This window comes from Hemitrygon akajei, chromosome 6 (assembly GCF_048418815.1).
Source record: "Hemitrygon akajei chromosome 6, sHemAka1.3, whole genome shotgun sequence".
Taxonomy (NCBI): Eukaryota; Metazoa; Chordata; class Chondrichthyes; order Myliobatiformes; family Dasyatidae; genus Hemitrygon; species Hemitrygon akajei.
The window spans coordinates 175,782,696-175,806,779 of record NC_133129.1 but is presented as its reverse complement, the minus strand read 5'-3'; the positions used below and the strand labels follow the sequence as shown (position 1 = coordinate 175,806,779).

General features: G+C 41.9%; 1 protein-coding gene across 3 annotated transcripts in view; it reads left to right on the top strand.

Moving 5' to 3' along the window:
• Positions 1 to 24,084, top strand: part of shank2b (SH3 and multiple ankyrin repeat domains 2b) — a 1,185,964-nt gene that overhangs the window by 338,201 nt on the left and 823,679 nt on the right. For all 3 annotated transcript variants that reach the window (XM_073049802.1, XM_073049805.1, XM_073049804.1), the window contains one exon: positions 7,051 to 7,218. In XM_073049802.1, the coding sequence (XP_072905903.1) occupies positions 7,051 to 7,218 (168 nt within the window). The remainder of the gene's footprint in view (positions 1 to 7,050; positions 7,219 to 24,084) is intronic.

The following is a 24,084-nucleotide window of genomic DNA, read 5'->3' as shown; positions in this document are numbered from 1 at the left end:
AACCAGCACGATCCCCTGTGGGGCCCCAGTGCTGTTTATAACCATTCCTGACACACAGCTCTGAAGCCGCACAAACTGTGGTCTACCAGTTGGGTAGTCCATTCTCCAGGATACAATGGAAGTGCCAATTCTCCTTGAACAGAGCATTCCCCTGCCCCCAACAATGAGGGCTGTATGGTATTGAAAGCACCTGAGAAATCAAAAAACATGATCCTCACAGTTCCATAAGCACATGATCCTCAAAGGCTGCAGATAGAGCAATTTAAACTGGAAGAAACATTTTTTATTTGTGTCATTAACAGCTGAAGAATGTCTGACAATGCAGTCAGACGTCAGTGAGCACTAGACTCCGATTATTGCCAACCAACTTAATTTAGTTGGGTCCAGCAAAAATACTTTTCATAGCAGCACTTAAACCTGTCATTTTAAAATTTTGATTGGCAAGGATCATAAAATAATGACAATGTATTGAATTTGATGTTAAAGTGCCCATCAACACTGTACATGGACGCCTTCAGACTTTATTTCATTTTATTAATAACAGATTTGCTAAGGAACGGAAGGCAGTAATAATAGAATCATGTTTCTGGTGTCCATTACAGCGGGAACCCTTCACATTTCGAGAGCTTCCAATGAATCACAGGCATCCTTGAGAGGTCTATCTCCTGCCACTTACGTTAGACTAGAGAGGCGGTTTCTCTCTCCGTTCCAGTGGAGTGCTGCTGTCAGCTGGGGTCACAGAGATGAATCTGAATTGACAAGCATCGCAGGCATTGGGATTATAAGGAAAAGACGCTTTTTAGCCCATTTGGCTTGTGCAGCCAGTCAGTTAGATTATGGCTGATCTGTGCCACAGCTGCCTTTAATCTACAGTAGTTGATGCCTTTCATCAGTCAGTTGGATATCCTCATAACTTTAATTTAATTCACCCAGTGTCTGCAGTAATCTGCAGCCCTTGACATCTGTTAACACTTCAGTGATAAAATGCATCTCTACCTCCGAGTTAAATTTAAATAGCCTTTAATGATACCATGAGACCTAAGGATATAGGAGCAGAATTAGACAATTCCTCTAATTGAATCTGCTCTGCCATTTGATCATTGTTGACTTAGATCATAAGACCATAAGATATAGGAACAGAATTAGGCCATTTGGCCCATTGAGGTCAGACTAACTGGCCTATAATTTTCTTTCTTCTGCCTCTCTCCCTTCTTGAAGAGTGGAGTGACATTTGCAATTTTCCAGTCTCCCGGAACCATTTGACAATCTAGTGATTCTTGAAAGATCATTACTAATTTCTGAACTCCAGTGGGTACAGGCCGAGAGCCATCCAATATCCTTCATACTTTAATTGTCAAGTTGCTTTTATTTTCATTTCAACCATAACTGTTGGTACAGTACACAGTAAAAATGAAACAACGTTCCTCCAGGACCATGGTGCTACATGAAACAAAACAAAACTGCATTAAACTTCAGACCTACACGGGACTACATAAAGTGCACAAAACAGTGCAAGACAGTATAATAATTACACAAACAATAGACATAGTAAAGGGCAAATTACAATATAATAAATGATGTAAATGTAAATGTAAACAATGTTATAACAGGAATTGAGAAAGAAATGAGCAAAAATTTCAAAGGGAGTGGAGTGGTGTCAGGTTGGGGGGGGAGGGTGAGGGTGTGTGTGTGTGTGTGTGTGTGTGTGTGTGTGTGTGTGTGTGTGTGTGTGTGTGTGTGTGTGTGTGTGTGTGTGTGTGTGTGTCAGACTAGACACTGGGTATTGAGGAGTCTGATGGCTTGGGGGAAGAAATTGTTACACAGTCTGATCATGAGAGCCTGAATGCTTTGGTACTTTTTGCCAGACGGCAGGAGGGAGAAGAGTTTGTATGAGGGGTGTGTGGGGTCCTTCACAATGCTGTTTGCTTTGTGGATGCAGCATGTGGCGGTAAATATCTGTAATAGTGGGAAGAGAGACCCCGATGATCTCTTCAGCTGACCTCACTATCCGCTGCAGGGTCTTACGATCCGAGATGGTGCAATTTCCGAACCAGGCAGCTGTTCAGGATACTCTTAATACAAACTCTGTAGAATGTGATGAGGATGGGGGGTGGGAGATGGACTTTTCTCAGCCTTCACAGAAAGTAGAGATGCTGCTGGGCTTACTTGGCTATGGAGCTGGTGTTGAGGGACCAGGTGAGATTCTCCACCAGGTAAACACCAAGAAATTTAGTGCTCTTAACAATCTCTACAGAGGAGTCATCAATATTTAGCAGAGAGTTGTTGCTCCATGCCCTCCTGAAGTCAAATCTCCATAAAGTATTTATCTGAGGTATGCTCTTATAGAAAAGAGTGGAAAGAAAAAACAAGCAAAAGGAAAGAACTATGTACAAGTAGGGAATGAACTTTTTTTTAACAACAGATTCATTGATTTGTGAGAATAAAATCAGGCCTATGAGGCATTATGTAGTTAAACCATTTTTGTGCTGTAATGTTCTGAGTAAAAAGACAGCATCCAATGTAAACATCCAGTGTTTGGTGTTTCATCAGGTATCGGAAATAAAAATTCTTTATAATGGAATACTGGTTAAAATGAAACTTGTATTAACTATGTTACAATCACCTTCTCAGATCGAGAATCATTTTTCTTAAAAAGAAAATGAAGACCCCATATTAACTTGGGAGTGGAACAGAGAGAATCCAAATCCAAATCTGGTTCATTATCACTGATATATGTCATGAAATCTGTTGTTTTGCAGCAGTGGTAGAGTGCACTACATTAAAAAAAAACAATAAATTACCGTAAGAAATCTGTTGTATATAAAAAATTAAATTTATATGTAGTACAAAGAGAGAGGTAGTGTTCATGGGTGGGTTCAATGTCCATTCAGAATCTGATGGTGCAGAGGAAGAAGCTGTTCCTAAAACATTGAGTATGCGTCTTCAGACTCCTGTATCTCCTCCATGATGGTAGCAATGAGAAGAGGGCATGTCCTGGATGGCTGGTATCCTTAATGATAGATGCCACCTTTTTGAGGCATCTCCTTTCGAAGATGTCCTTGATGGTGGGGAAGCAAGTGCCCATGATAGAGCAGACTGAATCTGCAACCCTCTGCAGCTTTTCCTGATCCTCTGTAGTGACCCCTCTACACCAGATAGTGATGCAACCAATGGGACTGCTCTCCATGGTACATCTAGAAATTTCCTCCAGTGTTTGGTGATGTTGTGAGAATGGTGGGATTTGGAAGTAGCATGGTTGGGGACTGACCACTCACAAAACAATCCTTGGCAGTCAGCTAGAGTGTGCTTAGGAGGTGGTAATAACCGAGAGAAGACGGGAGAAAGGTTGGGAAAGTGAATATTGGGCAGCCAATGTTTCCTTATGTTTCTCAGAGCTACACTTGACAAACAAAAAAATGACTAATATATATAGTATTAGTAAAAGGGGTCATTTAGTCCGGTATGTCCAAGATTTCCATTTACTTCCAAGATTCCCTGCTGGATCCTAGGATTGCTTCAAATCCAAATGACGGCAGTGAGACCTGCTTTAGGGGAACCTTTGGCACCGCAGAAGATCCAGTTATTGAAATGAGCAAGCACTCTTGGTGCAGAGTGAAGTGTTTGATTTTGAGTTAAGTCACCTATTCCTGCTGGGAGCCAATTCTTTCAGCCCACAGGATCAATACCAACCATAAAGGACACATTTACATGAATCTGACAGGAATCCTGTTTGGTTCTCCCAAAATGATGGATGCCATCTTTTGGAGGCTTTGTCCCTTGAAGATGTCCTCGATGGTGGGGAGGATTGTGCCCATGATGGAGCCGTCTGAGTCCCAAGCAATATGGCAAGAGGAATAGCCTCATTAACTACTATGATGGACTACTTGGTGCTTCTATTGGGCTTCTCAAACTGACAGGGAAAAATCCAAATTTCTTGCCCTTTGTCTCTCTCGGTTCACATCCACCACACTCCATAAGACCATAAAACATAGCAGCAGAGTTAGGTCAATTGGCTTATTGAGTCTGCTCCAACATTCCACCATGGCTGATTTATTATCCATCTCAACTCCATTCTCCTGCTTTCTTCCCGTAACCCTTGATGTCCCGTCTAAACAAGAACATATGAAACTCCGCTTTAAATATACCCAATGACTCGGCCTCCACAGCAACCTGTGGCAATGAATTCCACAGATTCACCAGCCTCTGGCTAAAGAAATTACTCCTCATCTCTGTTCTAAATGGATGCCCCCTTATTCTGAGGCTGTGCTCCCTGGTCCTAGACTTTCCAACTACAAGAATCTTCTCCACGTCTACTCTTTCTAAGCCTTCCAATATTTAAGCCTTTCAATGAAATTTCATAGAACATGGAACGTAGACATTTACAGCGCATTACAGGCCCTTCGGCCCACAATGTTGTGTCGATCATGTAACCTACTCTAGAGACTGCCTAGAATTTCCCTAGAGCATAACCCTTTAATTTTCTAAGCTCCATGTAGCTATCGCAGAGGCTTTTAAAAGACCCTATTTTATCCGCTTCCACCACTGCCACCGGCAGTGCATTCCACACACCCACCACTCTCTGTGTGAAAATCTTATCCTGATATTCCCTCAGTACCTATTTCCAAGCATCTTAAAACTATGCCCCTTCATGTTAGCCATTTCATCCCTGGGACAAAGCCATTGACTATCCACACAATCAATGCCCCCCATCATCTTATACACCTCTATTAGGTCACCTCTCATCCTCAGTCGCTCCAAGGAGAAAAGGCCAAGTACACTCAACCCATTCTCATAAGGAACACCCTCAAATCCAGGCAGCATTCTTGTAAATCTCCTTTGTTACCCTCTCTATAGTATCCACATCCTTCCTGTAGTGAGGTGACCAGAACAGAATACAGTACTCCAAGTGGGGTCTGAGCAAGGTCTTATATAGCTTATATTTCCCTTCATTCTTCTAAACTCCAGCAAGTACGGGCCCAAAGCCATCAAATGTTTCTCATACTTTTACTTCCTGAATCATTCTCATGAATCTCTCTGGACCCTCTCCAATGCCAGCACCACTTTTCTTAAATAAGAGGCCCAAAACCTCTCACAATACTCCAAGTACAGTCTGGCCAAAGCTTTGTAAAACCTCAGCATCACTTCCTTGCTTGCTTTTACATTTTAGCCCTCTCAAATTGAACGCTAATATTACATTTGCTTTCCTCACCACTGACTTAACCTGCAAGTTAATCTTTAGGGAATCCCACACAAGGGCCTCCAGATCCCTGTGCACCTCTGATTTTTGGATTTTCTCCCCATTTAGAACACAGTCTACACCTTTATTCCTTCTATAGAAGTGCATGACCGTACACTTCCCTCACTATGTTCCATCTGCTACTTTTTTTTTACCCATTTCAATATTATATTTGATGCAAAAAAAAAGCAGTTCCAACACCGTACCCTACAGAACACTAGTAATCACCAGCAGGCAACTAGAAAAGGCTCCCCTCTGTTCCCACTCTTTACCTCCTGCCATTCAGCTAATCTTCTATCCATGCTGGTATCTTTCCTGTAATATCATGGACTCTTATCTTGCTAAGCAAAATCACCTGTGGCACCTTGTCAAAGACCATCCGAAAATCCAAGTTAACTACAGACAGATATACTTTATTGATCCCGAGGGAAATTGGGTTTTGTTACAGTCGCACCAACCAAGCATAGTGTAGAAATATAGCAATATAAAAATAATAAGTTAATCATGCCAAGTGGAAATAAGTCCAGGACCAGCCTATTGGCTCAGGGTGTCTGACACTCTGAGGGAGGAGTTGTAAAGTTTGATGGCCACAGGCAGGAATGACTTCCTATGACGCTCAGTGTTGCATCTCAGTGGAATGAGTCTCTGGCTGAATGTACTCCTGTGCCTAACCAGTACATTATGGAGTGGATGGGAGTCATTGTCCAAGATGGCATGCAACTTGGACAGCATCCTCTTTTCAGACACCACTGTCAGAGAGTCCAGTTCCACCCCCACAACATCACTGGCCTTAAGAATGAGTTTGTTGATTCTTTTGGTGTCTGCTACCCTCAGCCTGCTGCCCCAGCACACAACAGCAAACATGATAGCACTGGCCACCACAGACTCGTAGAACATCCTCAGCATCGTCTGGCAGATGTTAAAGGACCTCAGTCTCCTCAGGAAATAGAGACGGCACTGACCCTTGTAGACAGCCTCAGTGTTCTTTGACCAGTCCAGTTTATTGTCAATTCGTATCCCCAGGTATATGTAATCCTCCACCATGTCCACACTGACCCCTTGGATGGAAACAGGGGTCACCGGTGCCTTGGCCCTCCTCAGGTCAACCACCAGCTCCTTAGTCTTTTTCACATTAAGCTGCAGATGATTCTGCTTGCACCATGTGACAAAGTTTCCCACCGTAGACCTGTACTCAGCCTCATCTCCCTTGCTGATGTATCCAACTATGGCAGTCATCAGAAAACTACATCTGTTGCTGTCCTTTTTCTACCCTGCCTGTTATTCAAAGATGCAAATTATATTTATTATCACAGTATGTATGCACTATACAACCCTGAGATTTGTCTTCACAAAGACAGCCACAAAACAAAGGAACATCATGGAACCTGTTTTAAAAAAACATCAAACACCCAACGTGCAAACAAAAAACAATTAATTGCACAAATGGCAAAGAGCAAGCAAAAAACACAGAATATAAAACAACAAACCACAAAGTCAGTGAAACAGTCTAAGAATGTTTAAGTTAGTTCAGTTTAGCACTGTGTTATTCATTGACTGTAGGCTGCAGAGACAGTCCACCCTGATCAAACTTGCACAAAATTCATAAAGATTTCAGGCAAGAAATCACCGATTGAAACCATGCTGACTTTGGCCTATTTTATCATGTGCCTCCAAGTACCTTGAAACCGCAACCCTAATAGTGACTCCAGCATCTTCCCAACCAGTTTGGAACTGTAGCTACAAAAATGTGAGAGTGAGCCATTTAGTATTCTGAGAGTTAACTTTCTCATCCACCTCTTGTGTTTTTTATCCAGACTCTGCTGGAACTTGGAGCTTCTACAGACTACAAGGACAGCCGTGGGCTGACTCCGCTCTACCACACTGCGATGGTCGGAGGAGACCCTTACTGCTGTGAACTGCTGCTATACGAGCACGCCTTCATCGGCTGTAAGGATGAAAATGGGTGGCAGGAGATCCATCAGGTAGGTTCAAGTGACGCTTCAGGTTGAGACTGTTATCCAGCACCCTTAGGTCCTGGCCAGTGCCAAGCCACTGAAAATATGGACCACACATAGTTAGCCCCCGTGGTCATCTTTCTTTTGAGCATGGGAACTATTCATTGTACAGACGGTGGGAGATGGAAACTGGAAGTTTCTCAAACATGTCTGTGATCCAAAGTTTCCATAAGTTATAAAGTGCTGTTGGCTGAGAACAAAAAATATGAAATTCTTTAAGACTTGATTGAGAAGCAGTCAATGATTTTCTTTTGAATTGTACTTTACTGTCCTCTATGTTCTACGATGTCCGGGGTAAGTTTTTTTTTAACATAGCGCGTGGAATGCGCTGCCAGTGGCAGCAGTAGAGGCAGATACATTAGGAACGTTTAAGAGGCTCTTTAGGTAGGTACATGGATGGTAGAAGAATGGAGGGCTATGTGGGAGAGAGGAGTTTGATTGATCATGGAGTATATTAAAATGTTGGCAAACATTGTGAGCTGGAAGGCTTGACTGTTCTCGGTTCCATGTTCATATCCAGCTTTCATGTCTTTTATACCCCCTCTCAGTGATGATGCCATGTTTTCAGTCTCTTAATTAGCTACAGTTTAATAAATCAGTTTGGGATTAACTCGTTAGTTAATTAGTACAGATGCAATACACGCTGGACTACTTAAGTCAACCTGTATTTCTGTTTCTGACTTGGAAAATTCAAAGTTCAAAGTAAATTTATTCTCAAAGTAGGTATATGACACTGAATACTACCCTGAGATTCATTTTCTTGCAGGCATTCACAATAGAACAAAGAAAAACCATAGAATGAATGAAACACTACGCACCAAGTCTGAGAATTAATGTGCAAAAGAAGATATGCTGTGTAAATACAATATACATATCTATGTCTATATCTGTAGATATAGATAGATAATACTGAGAACATGAGCTGTAGAGTCCATGAAAGTGAGTTCCGCAACTTGTGGAATCAGTTCAGTGTTGAAGTGGGTGAAGTTATCCACTCTGGTTCAGGAGCCTGGTGGTTGGAGTGATAACTCTTCTGGACCTGGTAGTGTGGGACCAAAGGGTCCTGTACCTTCTTCCCAATACTAGCAGTGAGAAGAGAACATGGTCTGGTTGGCAGCATGAGTTCTCAGTTGTAAAACTCCTGCTCAGATCATTGATGCATGAAAATCTTGTCTTAAGAGATAACAGAGGTAGGACAGAGAAGTATTTCAATTGCAATTATAATATGCCCACTCTAGAATACCATTATAATTTCAAGGAACCTTGTGTAACTTATTCTTTTTGCTCTGAAGAGATATAATTTAATAGTTTGGTGAAGAGGTTATACTATTGAATGAGTAATTGAGAAACATGAACTAATAATTTGGAAAATGTTAGCTCAAATTCCCACAGGGTAATTGGGGAATTTGAATATGATTTAGAAAATAAGAAGCTGTTTCCAGTAAAAATTTCATGAGAATCTCAACCTGGTTCACCAATTCTTTTTGGGAGAATTGGGCCGAGATTCACCTAACCTACAGGTGCTCTGGTTTCCTCCCTCAGTCCAAAGGTGTACCAGTTAGTAGGTGGATTGGTCATTGCAAAATTGTCCTGCGATTTGGCTAGGGTTCAGTTGGGGGTTATTGGGCATTGTGACTCAAAGGATGGGAGGGCTTATTCCACGCTGTATCTCAAACACATAAATTAAAATGGGAGGAAATCAAATTCAAGTTTACTGTCATTCAACCATATACATGCGCAAAGCCAAACGAAACAACATTCCTCCAGACCAAGGTGCACAACACAGTACATATAATTCACACACAACACATAAAGTAAGACGTACAAAAAAAGCTGGATGAACTCAGTAGGTCAGGCAGCATGGCTTCTTTCAACGGATGCTGCCCGACCTGCTGAGTTCATCCAGCTTTTTTGTACGTCTTGATTTGACCACAGCATCTGCAGTGCACTTTGTGTTTACTACACACAAAGTAATATTTCCACAAATAATCAAATCTTGATACAGATAAAATTCAGAAGGGGCTTGGTGGGGTGGATTCAGAGAGAATGTTTATCTCTTGTGGAGGAATTCTGAACTGGAGTCATAATATGAAAGTAATGGTTTGTCCATTCAAGATGGAATTAAGTTTTAATGGTTAATTATTCAGATTCATGTTAATTTCAGATTAGCTAATTATCATATGCAGCAAGGTACAATGAAATTCTTTGCTCTTTTGAAGTTCAGAATGTGTATAGTAAATACTTCACAACACACACAAAATGCTGGAGGAACCAAGCAGCTCAGGCAGCTTCTATGGAGAGGAATAAATGGCCAACTTTTCGGGCTGAGACCCTTCATCATCAGAGATATGGGACAACCTAACATGATGAGGGTTGTCATTGACAGCAGGTGATATGGGACAACCCAATCTAACCAGTAAATGTCACACCACTCTTCAAGAAGAGAGAGAGGCAGAAGAAAGGAAAAATAGGCTAGTTAGTCTGACCTCAATGGTTGGGAAGATATTGGAGTCAATTGTTAAGGATGTGGTTCTGGGGTACTTGGAGGCACATGATAAAATAGGCCATAGTCAACATGGTTTTCTCAAGGGAAAAATCTTGCCTGACAAATCTGTTGGAGTTATTTGAAGAAAATAACAAGCAGCATAGACAAAGGAGAACTGGTTAATGTTATGTATTTAGATGTTCAGAAGGCCTTTGACAAGGTGCCATACTTGAGGCTGCTTGGCACAAACCCATGGTATTACCCGAAAGATTCTAGCATGGATAAAGCAGTGGCTGATTGGCAGGAGGCGAAGAGTGGGAATAAAGGGAACTTTATGTGTCTGGCTGCCAGTGCCTACTGGTGTCCCAAAGAGGGACTTATTCTTTTTACTTATATGTAAATGATTTGGATGATGGAATTGATGGCTTTGTTGCAAAGTTTGCAGATAAGATAAAGATAGGTGGAGGGGCAGGTAATTTTTGAGGAAGTCGAGAGGTTACAGAAGTATTTAGACAGCTTAGGAGAATGAGCAAAGAAGTGGCAGATGTAATACAGTGTTGGGAAGTGTATGGTCATGCACTTTGATAAAAGAAATGAAAGGGTTGACTGTTTTCTAAATGGAGAGAAAATACAAAAAACTGAGGTGCAAAGGGACTTGGAAGTGCTTGTGCAAGATTCCCTAAATGTTAATTTGCAGTTTGAGTCTGTGGTGAGGGAGGCAAATGTGACATTAGCATTTGTTTCAAAAGGACTAGAATATAAAAGCACGATGAGAACTGGGTAAAGAAAGTAGCAGATGGAACATTGTGAGGGAAGTATATGGTCATGCACTTCTATAGAAAGAATAAAGGTGTAGACTGTGAGACTTCATAAAGCACTGGTGAGGCCTCGCTTGGAGTGTTCTGAGCAGTTTTGGGCCCCTTATCTTAGAAAGGATATGCTGAAACTGGAGAAGTTTCAAAGGGGTTATGTGAAACCCATTCCAGGTTTCAACGGCTTGTCATATGAAGAGTGTTTGATGGCTGTGGGCCTGTATTCACTGGAATTATGAAGAATGAAGGGTTACCTCATTGAATGGTGAAAGGCCTCGATAGAGTGAATGTGGAGAGGAAGTTTCCAAAGGTGGGAGAGTCTAAGACCAGAGGACATAGCCTCAGAATAGAGGGGCATCCTTTTAGAATGGAGGAATTTCTTTAGCCAGAGAGTGTTGAAACTGTGGATTTCTTTGCAACAAGCAGCTGTGGAGGCCATGCCTTTATGTTTATTTAAGGAAGAGGTTGATAGATTCTTAATTGGTCAGGGCATGAAAGGATATAGGGAGATGGCAGGAGACTGGGGCCGAGAGGAAAAATGGATCAGCCATGATGAAATGGTGGAGCAGACTTGATAGGCCAAATAGCCAAATTCAGCTCTTATGTTTTATGGTGAAGTGATCATTGACAGCAGGTGATATGCAACAACCTAACATGATGAAGGCTGTCATCGATAGCAGGTATGTGGGACAACCTAACATGATGAAGGCTGTCATCGATAGCAGGTATGTGGGACAACCTAACATGATGGAGGTTGTCATCGACAGCAGGTATGTGGGACAACCTAACATGATGGAGGTTGTCATCGACAGCAGGTATGTGGGACAACCTAACATGATAGAGGTTGTCATCGACAGCAGGTATGTGGGACAACCTAACATGATGGAGGTTGTCATCGACAGCGGGTATGTGGGACAACCTAACATGATGGAGGGTGTCATCGACGGCAGGTATGTGGGACAACCTAAAAGAAGCTCTAAAAACTAGGGGTTTAGATCTTTCTTTCAGTTGTACTGCAACACTAGTTAATACATTCTCCACATGAATGTAAGCAAAGGACTCCTTCCTCAGGTAATTCCACATTGATTAATCATTAAATGAAAGAGTAGAATAAGGGAATGATTATTTAAAATCTCAATGGATTTGCAAGAAGTTATAAAGTAGGGAAAATCCAACTGTTTCATTTCAAGGCCATACCTTGTATTGATTGAGTTGGTAAGAAAGGCAAATACAATGTCTTGAGAAGACTAGAATGGAAAAGCCAGGATTTAATGTTAAGGCTTTATAAGGCATTAATGAAACCTCACGGTGTATTGTAAGTACTTTTGGGCCACTTATTTAAGAATGTGCTCTTATCAGAGAGTTTCCACAGCAGGCAGAGGAAGGTTATGAGAATAGTCCTGGTAATAAAATGGCTAACCTATGAGGAGTGTTTGATGGCTCTGGAGTTTAGAAGAATATAACGGAATCTTTTTGAAACCTATCAGATATTGAAAGGCTTAGATAGAATGGATGTGGAGAAAGGATGCTTCCTATCGTGGGGAGTCTTGAACCAGAAAGCACAGCTTCTGAATACAAGAACGTCTCTTTAGAAAAGAAATCAGGAGGAAATTCTTTTGCCAGAGGGTGGTGAATCTGTAAAGTTCATTATCTGAGGCACTGTGGAGGCAAAGTCATTGGGTATATTTAAAATGTTGGCTGCTAGGCTCTTGATTAGTGAGGGTTTCAAAAGTCACAGGGAGAAAGTAGGAGAATGGGGTTGAGAGAGGTAATAAAACAGCCTTGATGCAATTGTGGAGCAAACTGAAAGGGCTAAATGGCCTAATTCTGCTCCTATGTCTTATAGCCTTATAGTTTAATTCCCCTCTATACATTACATTCTTTATTCATAATTTCTTTTGAAAGCAAAATAGATGGATAGAAGCTTATCTTCAACCGAATAGCTTTCAAACAACTGCAGGTAATGTTACTTCACTTAAAAGAAATGTAATTGCTTCAGGAATGTTTTCAGAACATTAGTTGTCATTGTTAATCATGTGCAGGAATAATGATAAAACTGAGAACAAGATATGTGGAAAATCCCTATTCATTTCATTTATGAATACTGAACCTCTGTGCTACTGGAAAGTCATTCCAGGAGGTAGTCTATAATTGACATCATGCTGGTATTGTCAGCTTGCACTGACATGGTTATCATAGTCAAGTGACTTGTGACATCTGCTTTTTCACATTTGGAAGTAATGTTCCCTTGGGGAAGGAAGTGGAGAATCTCCTTACAACAGAGAAAACAAATTAATGCACAAGGTAATGCAGAAAGTTTGGTGAGAGGCTGTGAACTTTAACTGACAGAACAGAATCATTTTACTGATGGAGATTTAGGGATGAAAATTAGGAGGCCAGCAGAAAGAACCTCTCTACTCTTCAAGATAATTTTTTTTTACGTCTAAAGAGGAGAAGATGAGAAAGTGCTAACTCTCATGTGGAGGAGTTATGGCTCCCTCTACACTGGTGAGACCCGGCATAGGTTGGACTCCACTTTGTTGAGCATCTTTGCTTTATTTGTCACTAAAGACAGGATCTTCTGGTAGTCACCCATTTCATTTTAACTTCCCATTCCCTCCTCTGCCACCGTGATGAGGTCAAAATCAGGTTGGAGGAGCCTCCAACTTGATGGCATGAACACTGATTTCTCCAACATCTGATAATTTCTTCTCCTTTCTTTCTTCTCCCTTTTTTCATTCCTCACCCTTTCTCCTTACCTGACCATCACTTCCCTCTCATGCCCCCTCCTTCTTCCCTTTCTTCCATGGTCCACCTGCTGGTTCCCCTCTTCCTTTCTCTTCCATGGTTCACTCTCCTCTCCTCTCAGATTCCTCTTTCTGCCATTTACATTTTCCACCTGCTACCTCCCAGCTTCTCGCTTCATTCCCCTTACCTCACCTACCCACCTTACCCCTCACCTGGTCTTAACTATAATCTGCCAGCTTGTACTCCATTCCTTACCCCCCACTTCCTTATTCTTCCTTCTGCCCCCCTTCCTTTTCAGTCCTGATGAAGGGTCTTGGCCTGAAATGTCATCTGTTTATTCCCTCCTTGGATGATCCCTGAGTTGTTGAGTTCCTCCAGCATTTTGTGTGTGTTCTTCACTTCCAGCTGTGCTTTCCTCCCTCAGTACAGTGAAGGATCACCTGATTTGCACACAGTAGTTACAAGAGCAGATGAAGGTCTGCTGTTGCCTCACCTACTGACAGCTCAAAGCCATCCCACCATGTGTAGGGCACAAGCCAGAAGTGTGATGGGAGATGCCATTTGCCTGGATGAGTGCGCTCTTACAATGCTCAAAAATTCTCAAGACACTAAGGCGAAGCAGTTCATCTGATAGGCATGTCAACTACCATCAAAATGTTCATTCATACTCGAACACAGTGGCTGCAGTGTAAACCATGTGCAAACTGCATTGCATTTACTTTGCTGTGCTACACTGATAACAGACGCCCAACCTGTGACCTCTGACTCTGAGAAAGAACAAAACAGCAGAACATGGGAACACCACCTCTTGCAGGCTCCCTTCCGTAACGGCCTACTGGCTGATAGGTTAATTGCTCATTGTAAGTTTTCCTGTTATTAGCCTAGGCTTAAATTTGGGGTTGCTGGGTCGAAAGGGCCTATTCCGTGCTGTATCTTAATAAAAATAAAATGGTAATAAGCGGGTTAGGAGGATTTGGATCAATGAGGGAGAAGGAACACTTTGAAGTTGCTGCAGGGCACTTATTCAAAATATAATAAGAGATAAGAAAGGTATTTATATAAGATATAGAAAACAGCACCATCAAGAGAGTCCTCACCAGCTATATCATTGCCTGGCATGGGAACTGCAAGGCATCTGACAACAAGACCCTGCAATGGATTGTGCGAAGTGCTGAGAGAATCATTGGACTCTCCCTCCTCTCCATGCACAAATACACCCGAAGCACAGCATTCTCAGAGCCCTCAGCATTGTCAGTGACACCCTCCATTCTGTCCCAGAATGTTTTTGTCCTCCTATCATTAAGCAGACGGGACCACAGAATATGAATAAGGATTGTTAAGCTGGGTAACAGCGTCTTCCCCCAGATTTCTGAACACCCTGTTACCACCCCGTACACATTATTTATGACAAGGCCAGTAGCAGTATACTGTTGTAAATTTAACTTCATGCTGTATATGCACTTTATATCAATTTGTACATCTATGGAACTTTATGTTATTTGTTAATACTATTTTATGTGCTGCAGGTGAAATATGTTGTGTGTTTTGCACCTTGGTCACAGAGAAACATTGTTTGGTTTAGCTGTATATATGTGTATGGTTGATTGACAATAAACTTGAACTTGAAAAGATTAAAACACATTGGAGAATGTTTGATGAAAAAATGCATCTCACATCCTTCTGCTCACCTGGGACTCCAATTTATGACAATTGGTCTAGGGGATCTCTGAGATCCTTGGCAGCAATTGTGATTCCAGTCCAAGAACTCCAATGAGCTTGTTCACTGCTCAAACTTAAGGAAACTCACACTTCTTTTCTAATGTACGCATCCCAGTCAGCTACAGCTCTAAAACTAATTATTTCTTAATGAAATCTACATGGTCAACTGAACCAGTCACACTCTTCTCCAAGAAAAACACAAGTGGTTTTGTCAGTTCACATTCCTTGGTGGCTCATGTCTACTTGCTTCTAGTCCTCAAGGACCCTATGAATCATGACCTTTTGATTTATCTTCCTGACAAGCATACCTGCTTTTTATGAACATTGTGCACTGATACCTCCATTTTAGTGAAAAAGTCTGATTTTAAACCTTTCATTACGTATGCCTCCAGTCATACATCATCCCAGTTTAGAAATATATTACCATTCCTTCACCATGGCTCGGTCTAAATCCTGGATCTTCATCCCGACAATACTGTAGGAGTGCCTTACAGGTTCAGCAAGCCAGCGCACCACTCTGCATATGTTACAGAGACACAAATGTGGCAATCCCTGCAATAAGCACAGATTTAAATCGATTCACTTTATTTATTTAATCCTACCGAGTACAGTATTTGATTCTTCAGACGAGATAAAACTGGTTATTCAGTATTTTGGTGAAAGAAAATATCTGAAGAAATGAAGACAGCAGTCCTCAGTTTACACTTACACCCTCGTTCCAGCTGTCCTGGTTTCTAACACCACAGATTTTCTCTCTTTAAATATGATTTCATGGCAACGTCATCTCCAGAGAAGTGCACTGTACTTCGATTATGGCAAATCCTTCCACTCGTTATTTTATCTGAATTCTATGTCTTGCTCACCCATTGCTTATGCTGTTTTTCAAATGGATAACACTTGATCTTAGCATTCACCTCCTTTTTATCTGATCTTTCAGTGCTGTTGACCCTCCCTGAATCTTTAACCTCCTGCTAAAGGCACTATCCACTGTAGTGGATCTCCAATGCTGAATACATGAAGACGAATGAGGAGGAGAAGAAGTTGTCTTGAATCATTGAATGGGGATCTTCAGCCTCTTGTATCACCATCTTAACAGTGTAATGAGAATAGACAATAGGTGCAGGAGTAGGCCATTCAGCCCTTCAAGCTAGCACTGCCATTCACTATGTTCATGGCTGATCATCCACAATCAGTACCCCGTTCCTGCCTTCTCCCCATATCCCTTGACTCAGCTGTCTTTCAGAGCTCTATCTAACTCTTTCTTGAAAGCATCTAGAGAATTGGCCTCCACTGCCTTCTGAGGCAGAGCATTCCACAGATCCACAACTCTCTGGGTGAAAAAGTTTTTCCTCAACTCCGTTCTAAATGGCCTACCCCTTATTCTTAAACTGTGGCCTCTGGTTCTGGACTCCCTCAACATCGGGATCATGTTTCCTGCTTCTGGCGTGTCCAATCCCTTAATAATCTTATATGTTTCAATGAGAAGAGAGCATGTCCCAGATGGTGAGGGTCCTTGATGATGGATGCTGCCCTCTTGAGGAATCACCTCTTGAAAATGTTAGAGAGAAAGTTGCTGGTGTATTTCCTGAGGTTATTTTCTCTAACCTCTTTCAAGACATTCCCTGGAACTCACCTCTTTAGTTTTAGATTATCTGCCCTAATTTACAGCTCTTTGTTAAGGAAACACATGGTGCTACAGATGCTGGACTCTAAAGCGCAAGTAAACTGCTGGAAGAACGTACTCAGTAAAGGAGAACCTGTAGAAGCAAAGGGTTGGTAAATGTTTTGGGCCAATACCTTGTATCAGAACTCAAAAATCGGTATTAGGTCTTGTTTGATAACACTCTTATGAGGAGTTTGGCAATTTGTTATTCCATTATCTTCTCCTGGGATCGTAGTGGAGAGGCTTGTGAGTTCCTGAGATTAGCCATCTCGTACTTCGCTCCTGGTAGGGTCATTCATGGTGGTAATGTTAAGCGGGAAGTTCCAGGCAAAGAGCAATCCAACCAAGACCCCAACGATGGAGCTGGCAGAAGATAACAACACATCACAATGGCAGTGAAGTTTTACTCAGACATCTTGCATTCCATGCCACTGGGTATGTCAAGGACCACGTATCAGCTTCTCCACAGTAAACAAAGTCACACATATGTGTTCTCTATTAAGCGAATTCACCTTACATCCCGGAGACAGCCCATTAGGAGAACAGCATACACAACTCATGTGATCATGCTACTACTATTATTTCATTTAAAGTGGTTTATAAAAGCAGTTCAGTGCTTATTCCAGTATGCCAAACTTGGATCCTGATACTTTTGTGATCCAAAGTTTCTTCAGAAATCAAGAATGAGGTATAAAACTTACTGCTGTATTTTGTTAAGTGCTACAAGAGTGGAAAATGAACAATAAAGGGGAGCCAAGAGAACAAAATACACACCAAGGAAAAAGCAGTTGAGGTCATCTCATACTCAGACCAGTGATAGCAATTAACCGATAAAACGGCCAGGTGCAAGTGACATGACACCTGTTACTGAAAACTAAGAAAGTTCTAGAAAACAACGAAAGCATCTATACTGTAATTGCTGGAAAATTCACCCAACAATTACACGTATATAGGTGAGCAAATAAAATTACAATCAAGCATAAGAAAGTTAAACTACAAGAAAAATACAAGGAAAATCACAATTCGACACCCCGTGCTTCAAACAATTGTCATATTATCTAGTTGAGGCCAAAAACTAACTTTGTCAGCACCTAGAAACCTTCTAAGCAAGAGGGACCCAGTGAAAGGTCTCAGCCCGATATGTCAACTGTTCACTTCCCTCAGAAGATGCTGAGTTCCTCCAGCATTTTGTATCTGTTGTTCAAAACAAGAGGTACAGCCAGGTTTGCCTCTGGAAGAAATATCTCATCACTGTGCACAAGCGAGCCATTACCTCACCACAATAAACATTCATGGACACGAGAACACTGGGAAATGAAAATAGTTATCTGCATTTTTGCAGCATTTGTGGATTGCTAGTTAACATGTTGGTCCTGGGGTCCTTTGTCAAAACTGAAATAGAAAGACAAATGCAAGTACAGGAGATGAAAGGAAGATATGTAAAACAAAGGAATTATGTTTAGTCTGTGGCAAATGCCCAGCAAGCGAGGTAAAGCAAATAGAATTTAAAATAGGTTGGCCCAACATTATGACGGGCAGAATTGGCTTGTCCTGAAACTGACAAACAGAATTGATGAATGAATTTCAGCTTGGTATGGAAACACCAATTCCCTTGAATGGAAAATCCTACAGAAGTAGTGGATATAGCCCAGTCCATCACAGGTAAATCCCTCCCCACCATTGAGAACATCTCCATGGAGCGCTGTCGCAGGAAAGCTGCATCCATGATCAAGGACCCCCACAATTCAGGTCATGTTCTGTTCTTCCTGCTGCCATCAGCAAGAAGGTACAAGAGCCTTAAGACCCGCAACACAAGGTTCAGGAATAGTTATTACCCGTCAACCATCAGCTTCTTGAACTAGTGGGGATAACTTTATTTAACTTCACTCAGCCCATTTCTGAACTCTTCCCACAACATTTGGACTGACTTTCATAAACTCTTCATCTCATGTTCTCAAAATTTATTGCTTATTAATTATTATTATTATTATTATTATTACTATTATTTATCTTTTTTGTTTTTGTATTTGCACAGTTTGTTGTCTTTTACAGACTAGTGTGGCCTTCCATTGATTCTATTATGGTTATGATATTTTTTAAATTATGCCCACAAGAAAATGAACATCAAGATTGTATATGGTGGCATATATGTACTTTGTTAATAAATTTGCTTTGAACTTTGAACATATGAATTCTAGTAGAATACAGTATGATTAAATGGAAGATGAGGTGTTGCTCAAGCTTGTCTGAGCCTCATCCAAATATAGCATGAGGCCTCTGAGAGAAAGGTCAGACTTGGAGTAGGTTTGTCAATTAACATGATAGGCAATCAAACATTAAGGGTCACTGCAGTGAACTGATCACAGGTGCTCGGCAAAGTTGTCACCAATCTGTGTTTGGCTTCTCCTTTTAGAGGATACCTCCAAGAGAACCGCAATGTTGTTGTGGTTTGGAAGCTTGTGGCCTCTACTCTTTGACCTTTTTGGTGTGGGCATGGCTATGCTGGGTGGAGTCAGGGCTTTATGATTTGGCTCTTGGTAGGATCACCATACCAAAAAGGTCAAAGAGTAGAGGCCAGTCTGAGAGTAGTCCACCGTTTCTCCAGGTTTGGGGTTCAGCTCAGGGCTAACAATCCTGACTGGTAAACAAAATTGTTACCCCATCCCCTATTTATCTATCTATCTATCTATCTATTAATTTATTTTTTTTTTATTTATTTATTTTCCCTTTTTTCTTTCTCTTTCTCTCTGCCCCTCTCACAATCACTCCTTGCCTGTTCTCCATCTCCCTCTAGTGCTCCCCTCCTCCGTTATTTCTCCCTAGGCCTCCCGTCCCATGATCCTTTCCCTTCTCCAGCTTTGTATCCCTTTTGCCAATCACCTTTCCAGCTCTTAGCTTCACCCCTCCTGTCTTCTCCTATCATTTAGCATTTCCCCCTCCCCTTCCCACTTTCATATCTCTTACTATCTTTTCTTTCAGTTAGTCCTGACGAAGGGACTCGGCTCAAAACGTCGACTGTACTTCTTCCTATAGATGCTGCTTGGCCTGCTGTGTTCCACCAGCATTTTGTGTGTGTTGCTTGAATTTCTAGCATCTGCAGATTTCCTCACGTTTGCACTTTAAGTCCAGTTTTCTGTTTTAACTGCACTACACCTCTATTACCCTGTAAATCATCCCACTGGCTGTGGTTATAGAAACATAGAAAACATAGAAGATAGGTGCAGGAGTAGGCAATTTGGCCCTTTGAGCCTGCACCGCCATTCAGTATGATCATGGCTGATCATCCAACTCAGAACCCTGTACCTGCCTTCTCTCCATACCCCCTGATCCCTTTAGCCACAAGGGCCATATCTAACTCCCTCTTAAATATAGCCAATGAACTGGCCTCAATTGTTTCCTGTGGCAGAGAATTCCACAGATTCACCACTCTCTGTGTGAAGAAGTTTCTCCTCATCTCGGTCCTAAAAGGCTTCCCCTTTATCCTTAAACTGTGACCCCTCGTTCTGGACTTCCCCAACATCAGGAACAATCTTCCTGCATCTAGCCTGTCCAATCCCTTTAGAATTTTATACGTTTCAATAAGATCCCCCGTCAATCTTCTAAATTCCAGCGAGTATAAGCCCAGTCGATCCAGTCTTTCTTCATATGAAAGTCCTGCCATCCCAGGAATCAATCTGGTGAACCTTCTTTGTACTCCCTCTATGGCAAGAATGTCTTTCCTCAGATTAGGGGACCAAAACTGCACACAATACTCTAGGTGCGGTCTCACCAAGGCCTTGTACAACTGCAGTAGAACCTCCCTGCTCCTGTACTCAAATCCTTTTGCTATGAATGCCAACATACCATTTGCCTTTTTCACCGCCTGCTGTACCTGAATGCCCACCTTCGATGACTGGTGTACAATGACACCCAGGTCTCGTTGCACCTCCCCTTTTCCTAATCCTGCCTGTCCTTTCTATCATCTCTGTTGCACACTATCTTTGATTTATTTCTGTTTTCCCCTTCCTCAGCCCTATCACTCCAGCTCCCATTCCCCTGCCAAATTAGTTTAAATTTTCCCTAACAGCTCTATTAAACCTGCCTGCTAGAATTTTGGACCCCTTTGTGTTCAGGTGTAACCTGTCCTTTTTGTACAGGTCATACCTTCCCCCAGAAGAAGCTCCAATGATCCAGGAACCCAAAGCCCTGCCCCCTACACCAGTCTCTCAGCCATGTATTAATATGCCTGATCATGCTAGTCTTGTGCTCGTTAGCATTCTTGGCACAGGCAGCATTCCTGAGGTTAGTACCTTGGAGGTCCTGCTTTTCAGCTTCCGGCTCAACTCCCTGAATTCTCTCTTCAAGACCTCCTCCCTATTTCTACCCATGTCGTTGGTACCAACGTGTACCAAGACTTCTGGCTATTCACCCTCTCCTTTCAAAATACTCTGCACCCGGTCCGAGACTTCCTGTACCATGGTACCTGGGAGGCAATGCACCATGCGGGTATCTCTATCAGGCTGACAGAACCCCCTGTCCCCTCACTATGGAATCCCCTATGACTACCGCATTCCTCATCTTCTTCTCTCCCTTCTGCACCACGGAACCAGGCTCAGTGCCAGAGACCTGATTGCTGTGGTCGTCCTCCCTCAGGTCAGCTCCCTCAACAGCATCCACAACGAAATGGTGATTACTGCGGGGGATGTCCACAGGGGTACTCACTACTCTCTGAGCTTTTCCCTTCCCTTCCCTGACAGTCACCCACTTTTCTAACTCCTGCAGCCTTGGGGTGCTAACTCCCTGTAGCCCCTATCTATCTCCTGCTCACTTTCCCTAATAAGCTGTAGGTCATCAAGCTGCAGCTCCAGATCCCTAACACGGTCTCTCAGGAGCTGTATCTCGGTGCACCTGACACAGATTTGCCCATCTGGGAGACTTGAAGATTCCCAGGACTCCCGCATCTGACACCCAGAGCAAAGCACTAAACCTACAGACGTGCTCCCTATTCCTCAAAAGTGTAAGGAAAAAACAAAGTCTACTGACCTCGCCGAAGCCCAAATGAGCCAAAGTCCTACCACTCTGACTCAGCCCACTCTGTCAATGACCACTTCGCTAGGCAGGATTTTCCATTTATGCCTGACCTTCCCTGTTCTCCCACACACAATTGGTGCTCTGGTTATAGCCAAGTTCCCGCGAAGCTTTCCCCTTTTGAACTTCATTCCCAGACCTGTGTGCAGTTTCCTCTCCCGCAGCTCTCCAACTCACAACTGGTGCTCTGGTTATCAAAATATGTATACTGTATGAAACCATACATTACCTTGAGATTCATTTTCTTACAGGAAAATAAAGAAATACAATAGAATTTATGAAAAGCTGTACATAAACAAGACTGACAAAAAAAACTAATGTGCAAAAGAAGTTAAATTGAGCAAATAAAAAGAAATATTGAGAATGTGAGCTGTAGAGTTTTGAAAATAGGTCTATAGGTTGTGAAATCAATTCAGAGTTGAGGTGAGTGAAGTTGTCCATGCTGGTTCAGGGGCCTGGTGGTTGTTGAGTAAGAACTTTTCCTGTTCCTGGTGGCGTAGGCCCTAAAACTTCTGCACCTCCTGCCTGATGGTAGCAGTGATAAGAGAGCTTGGATGGTGAGTATCCTTGATGATGGATGCTGCTTTCTTGTGCCAGTGCCCAGTGGTGGCAAGGGTTTTGCCTGTGATAAACTGGGATGTATCCACCACTTTATGTAGCTTTTTCCAAAAACTGAAAAAAGTTTACGTTGTGAACACAGAATACAGAGCTCCAGATTGGAAGAAGTTTAGATGTTCCACCTGAAAAAAAAACTATATGAGTTGTTCTTTTTAAAGAAGTTATAGTTTGATACAGCATCAATGGTTTCCATAGCCCAGAGCTAAGCAACTAAACTTATGAGGAATGTTTCACCTACAATGTTGGAAAATCTCTTGTAGATCTCTGCTGCATGATCAATCAAATTATAAAAAAAACCTGATCACCGAGTCATAGAAGTCTACAGCAGTGAATGATATCTTTCGGTCCACTGTACCTGTACTAGACTATCCAATTAATCTTTCAGTGTTGTTCAATAGTGCAACACTCTAGCGTTCTCCCCTTGTTGAAGCAGCAACTGAATTCTTATTTACCAGTTACAAGTGAATCTGCTCCTGTCACCCTTTCATCCAATGTGCTTCTGATCATAACTTGCTATGTAAAAAATAACATTCCCTTTATCTCACCCATGGCTTCTATGCCAATTATCCTATAAATGTGTCCTCAGAAACAATTTCTCCTTGCAGACATAAAAGCCTTCATGATTTTTAAATGTCTGCTGATGCTATGGTGATCACCTTCCAGAATTCTTGGAACATTACCTGTAGATTAGCAGGGAGCAAATATGACCCCACTGTGTAAGTAAGGACAAAGAGAGAAAACAGGTGACTACCAGCCTGCTTTGCCCTAACTTCAGAAGTAGTGAAAATGTTAAAATTTACAATGACAAGTGCAGCAACGGAACATTTTGAAAAGAATACCGGGATTAAACAGAGTCAGCATGGACCTACAAAAAGAAAATTACATTTGACTTATCTACTGGAGCACTTGGAGGATGTGACAGTGGAAAAGATAAGAAGGAAATTGTGGAATTTCAAAAGGCTTTCGAAAAGTTCTTGCAAGAATGTTGGTCATCAAAGGTTAGACCATGTGGAATTAAAGGCTAATATATTGACATGGTATAAAAATTAGTATTTGGAGAGAAAGCAAATTTGTTCTGGAATGTGATGATTTCCCTCTCCAAATTCTCTAATTAAACTGCCCTTCTGCCTTATGAATATTAATCAGAAATATTTATTTAAGTCTTCACACACAGATTGCCGCTTTGGTCCCTAACGAGCTCTAGTCCTTCTCTCGTTGTAATCATGGTGCGGCATCTTGACCCAAAACATCAACATTTCCTTTACCCCCAAATGATGCGTAATCTAATGGGGGCATAATTTTAAGGTAATTGGAGAAAAGTATATGAGGAGATGTCAGAGGTAATTTTTAACACATGGCGAGTGCTTGGAATGCCCTGCCAGTGGTGATGGCAGGAGCAGGTGCATTAGGAGCATTTAAAAATCCTTAGATGATAGAAAAATGGAGGGCATTGTAGGAAGGAAGGGTTAGCTTGATCTTAGAATAAATTAAAGGGTCACCACAATATCATTGGCCAAAGGGCCTGAATTGTACTGTGATGTTCTACGTTATTTCCCAGTTAGCCTTTTATGCTTAATTACTTGCAGAACAACAGTACTAAGACCACTCTCTGATCAATGGTCAGTATCAAATGCAGGAAGCAGAGAAAAAATTAGTCCCAAAATCCCCAAGTCCAGCTGGTACAACATTGGCCATGGATTGTCACACCAATCCTTGTTGCT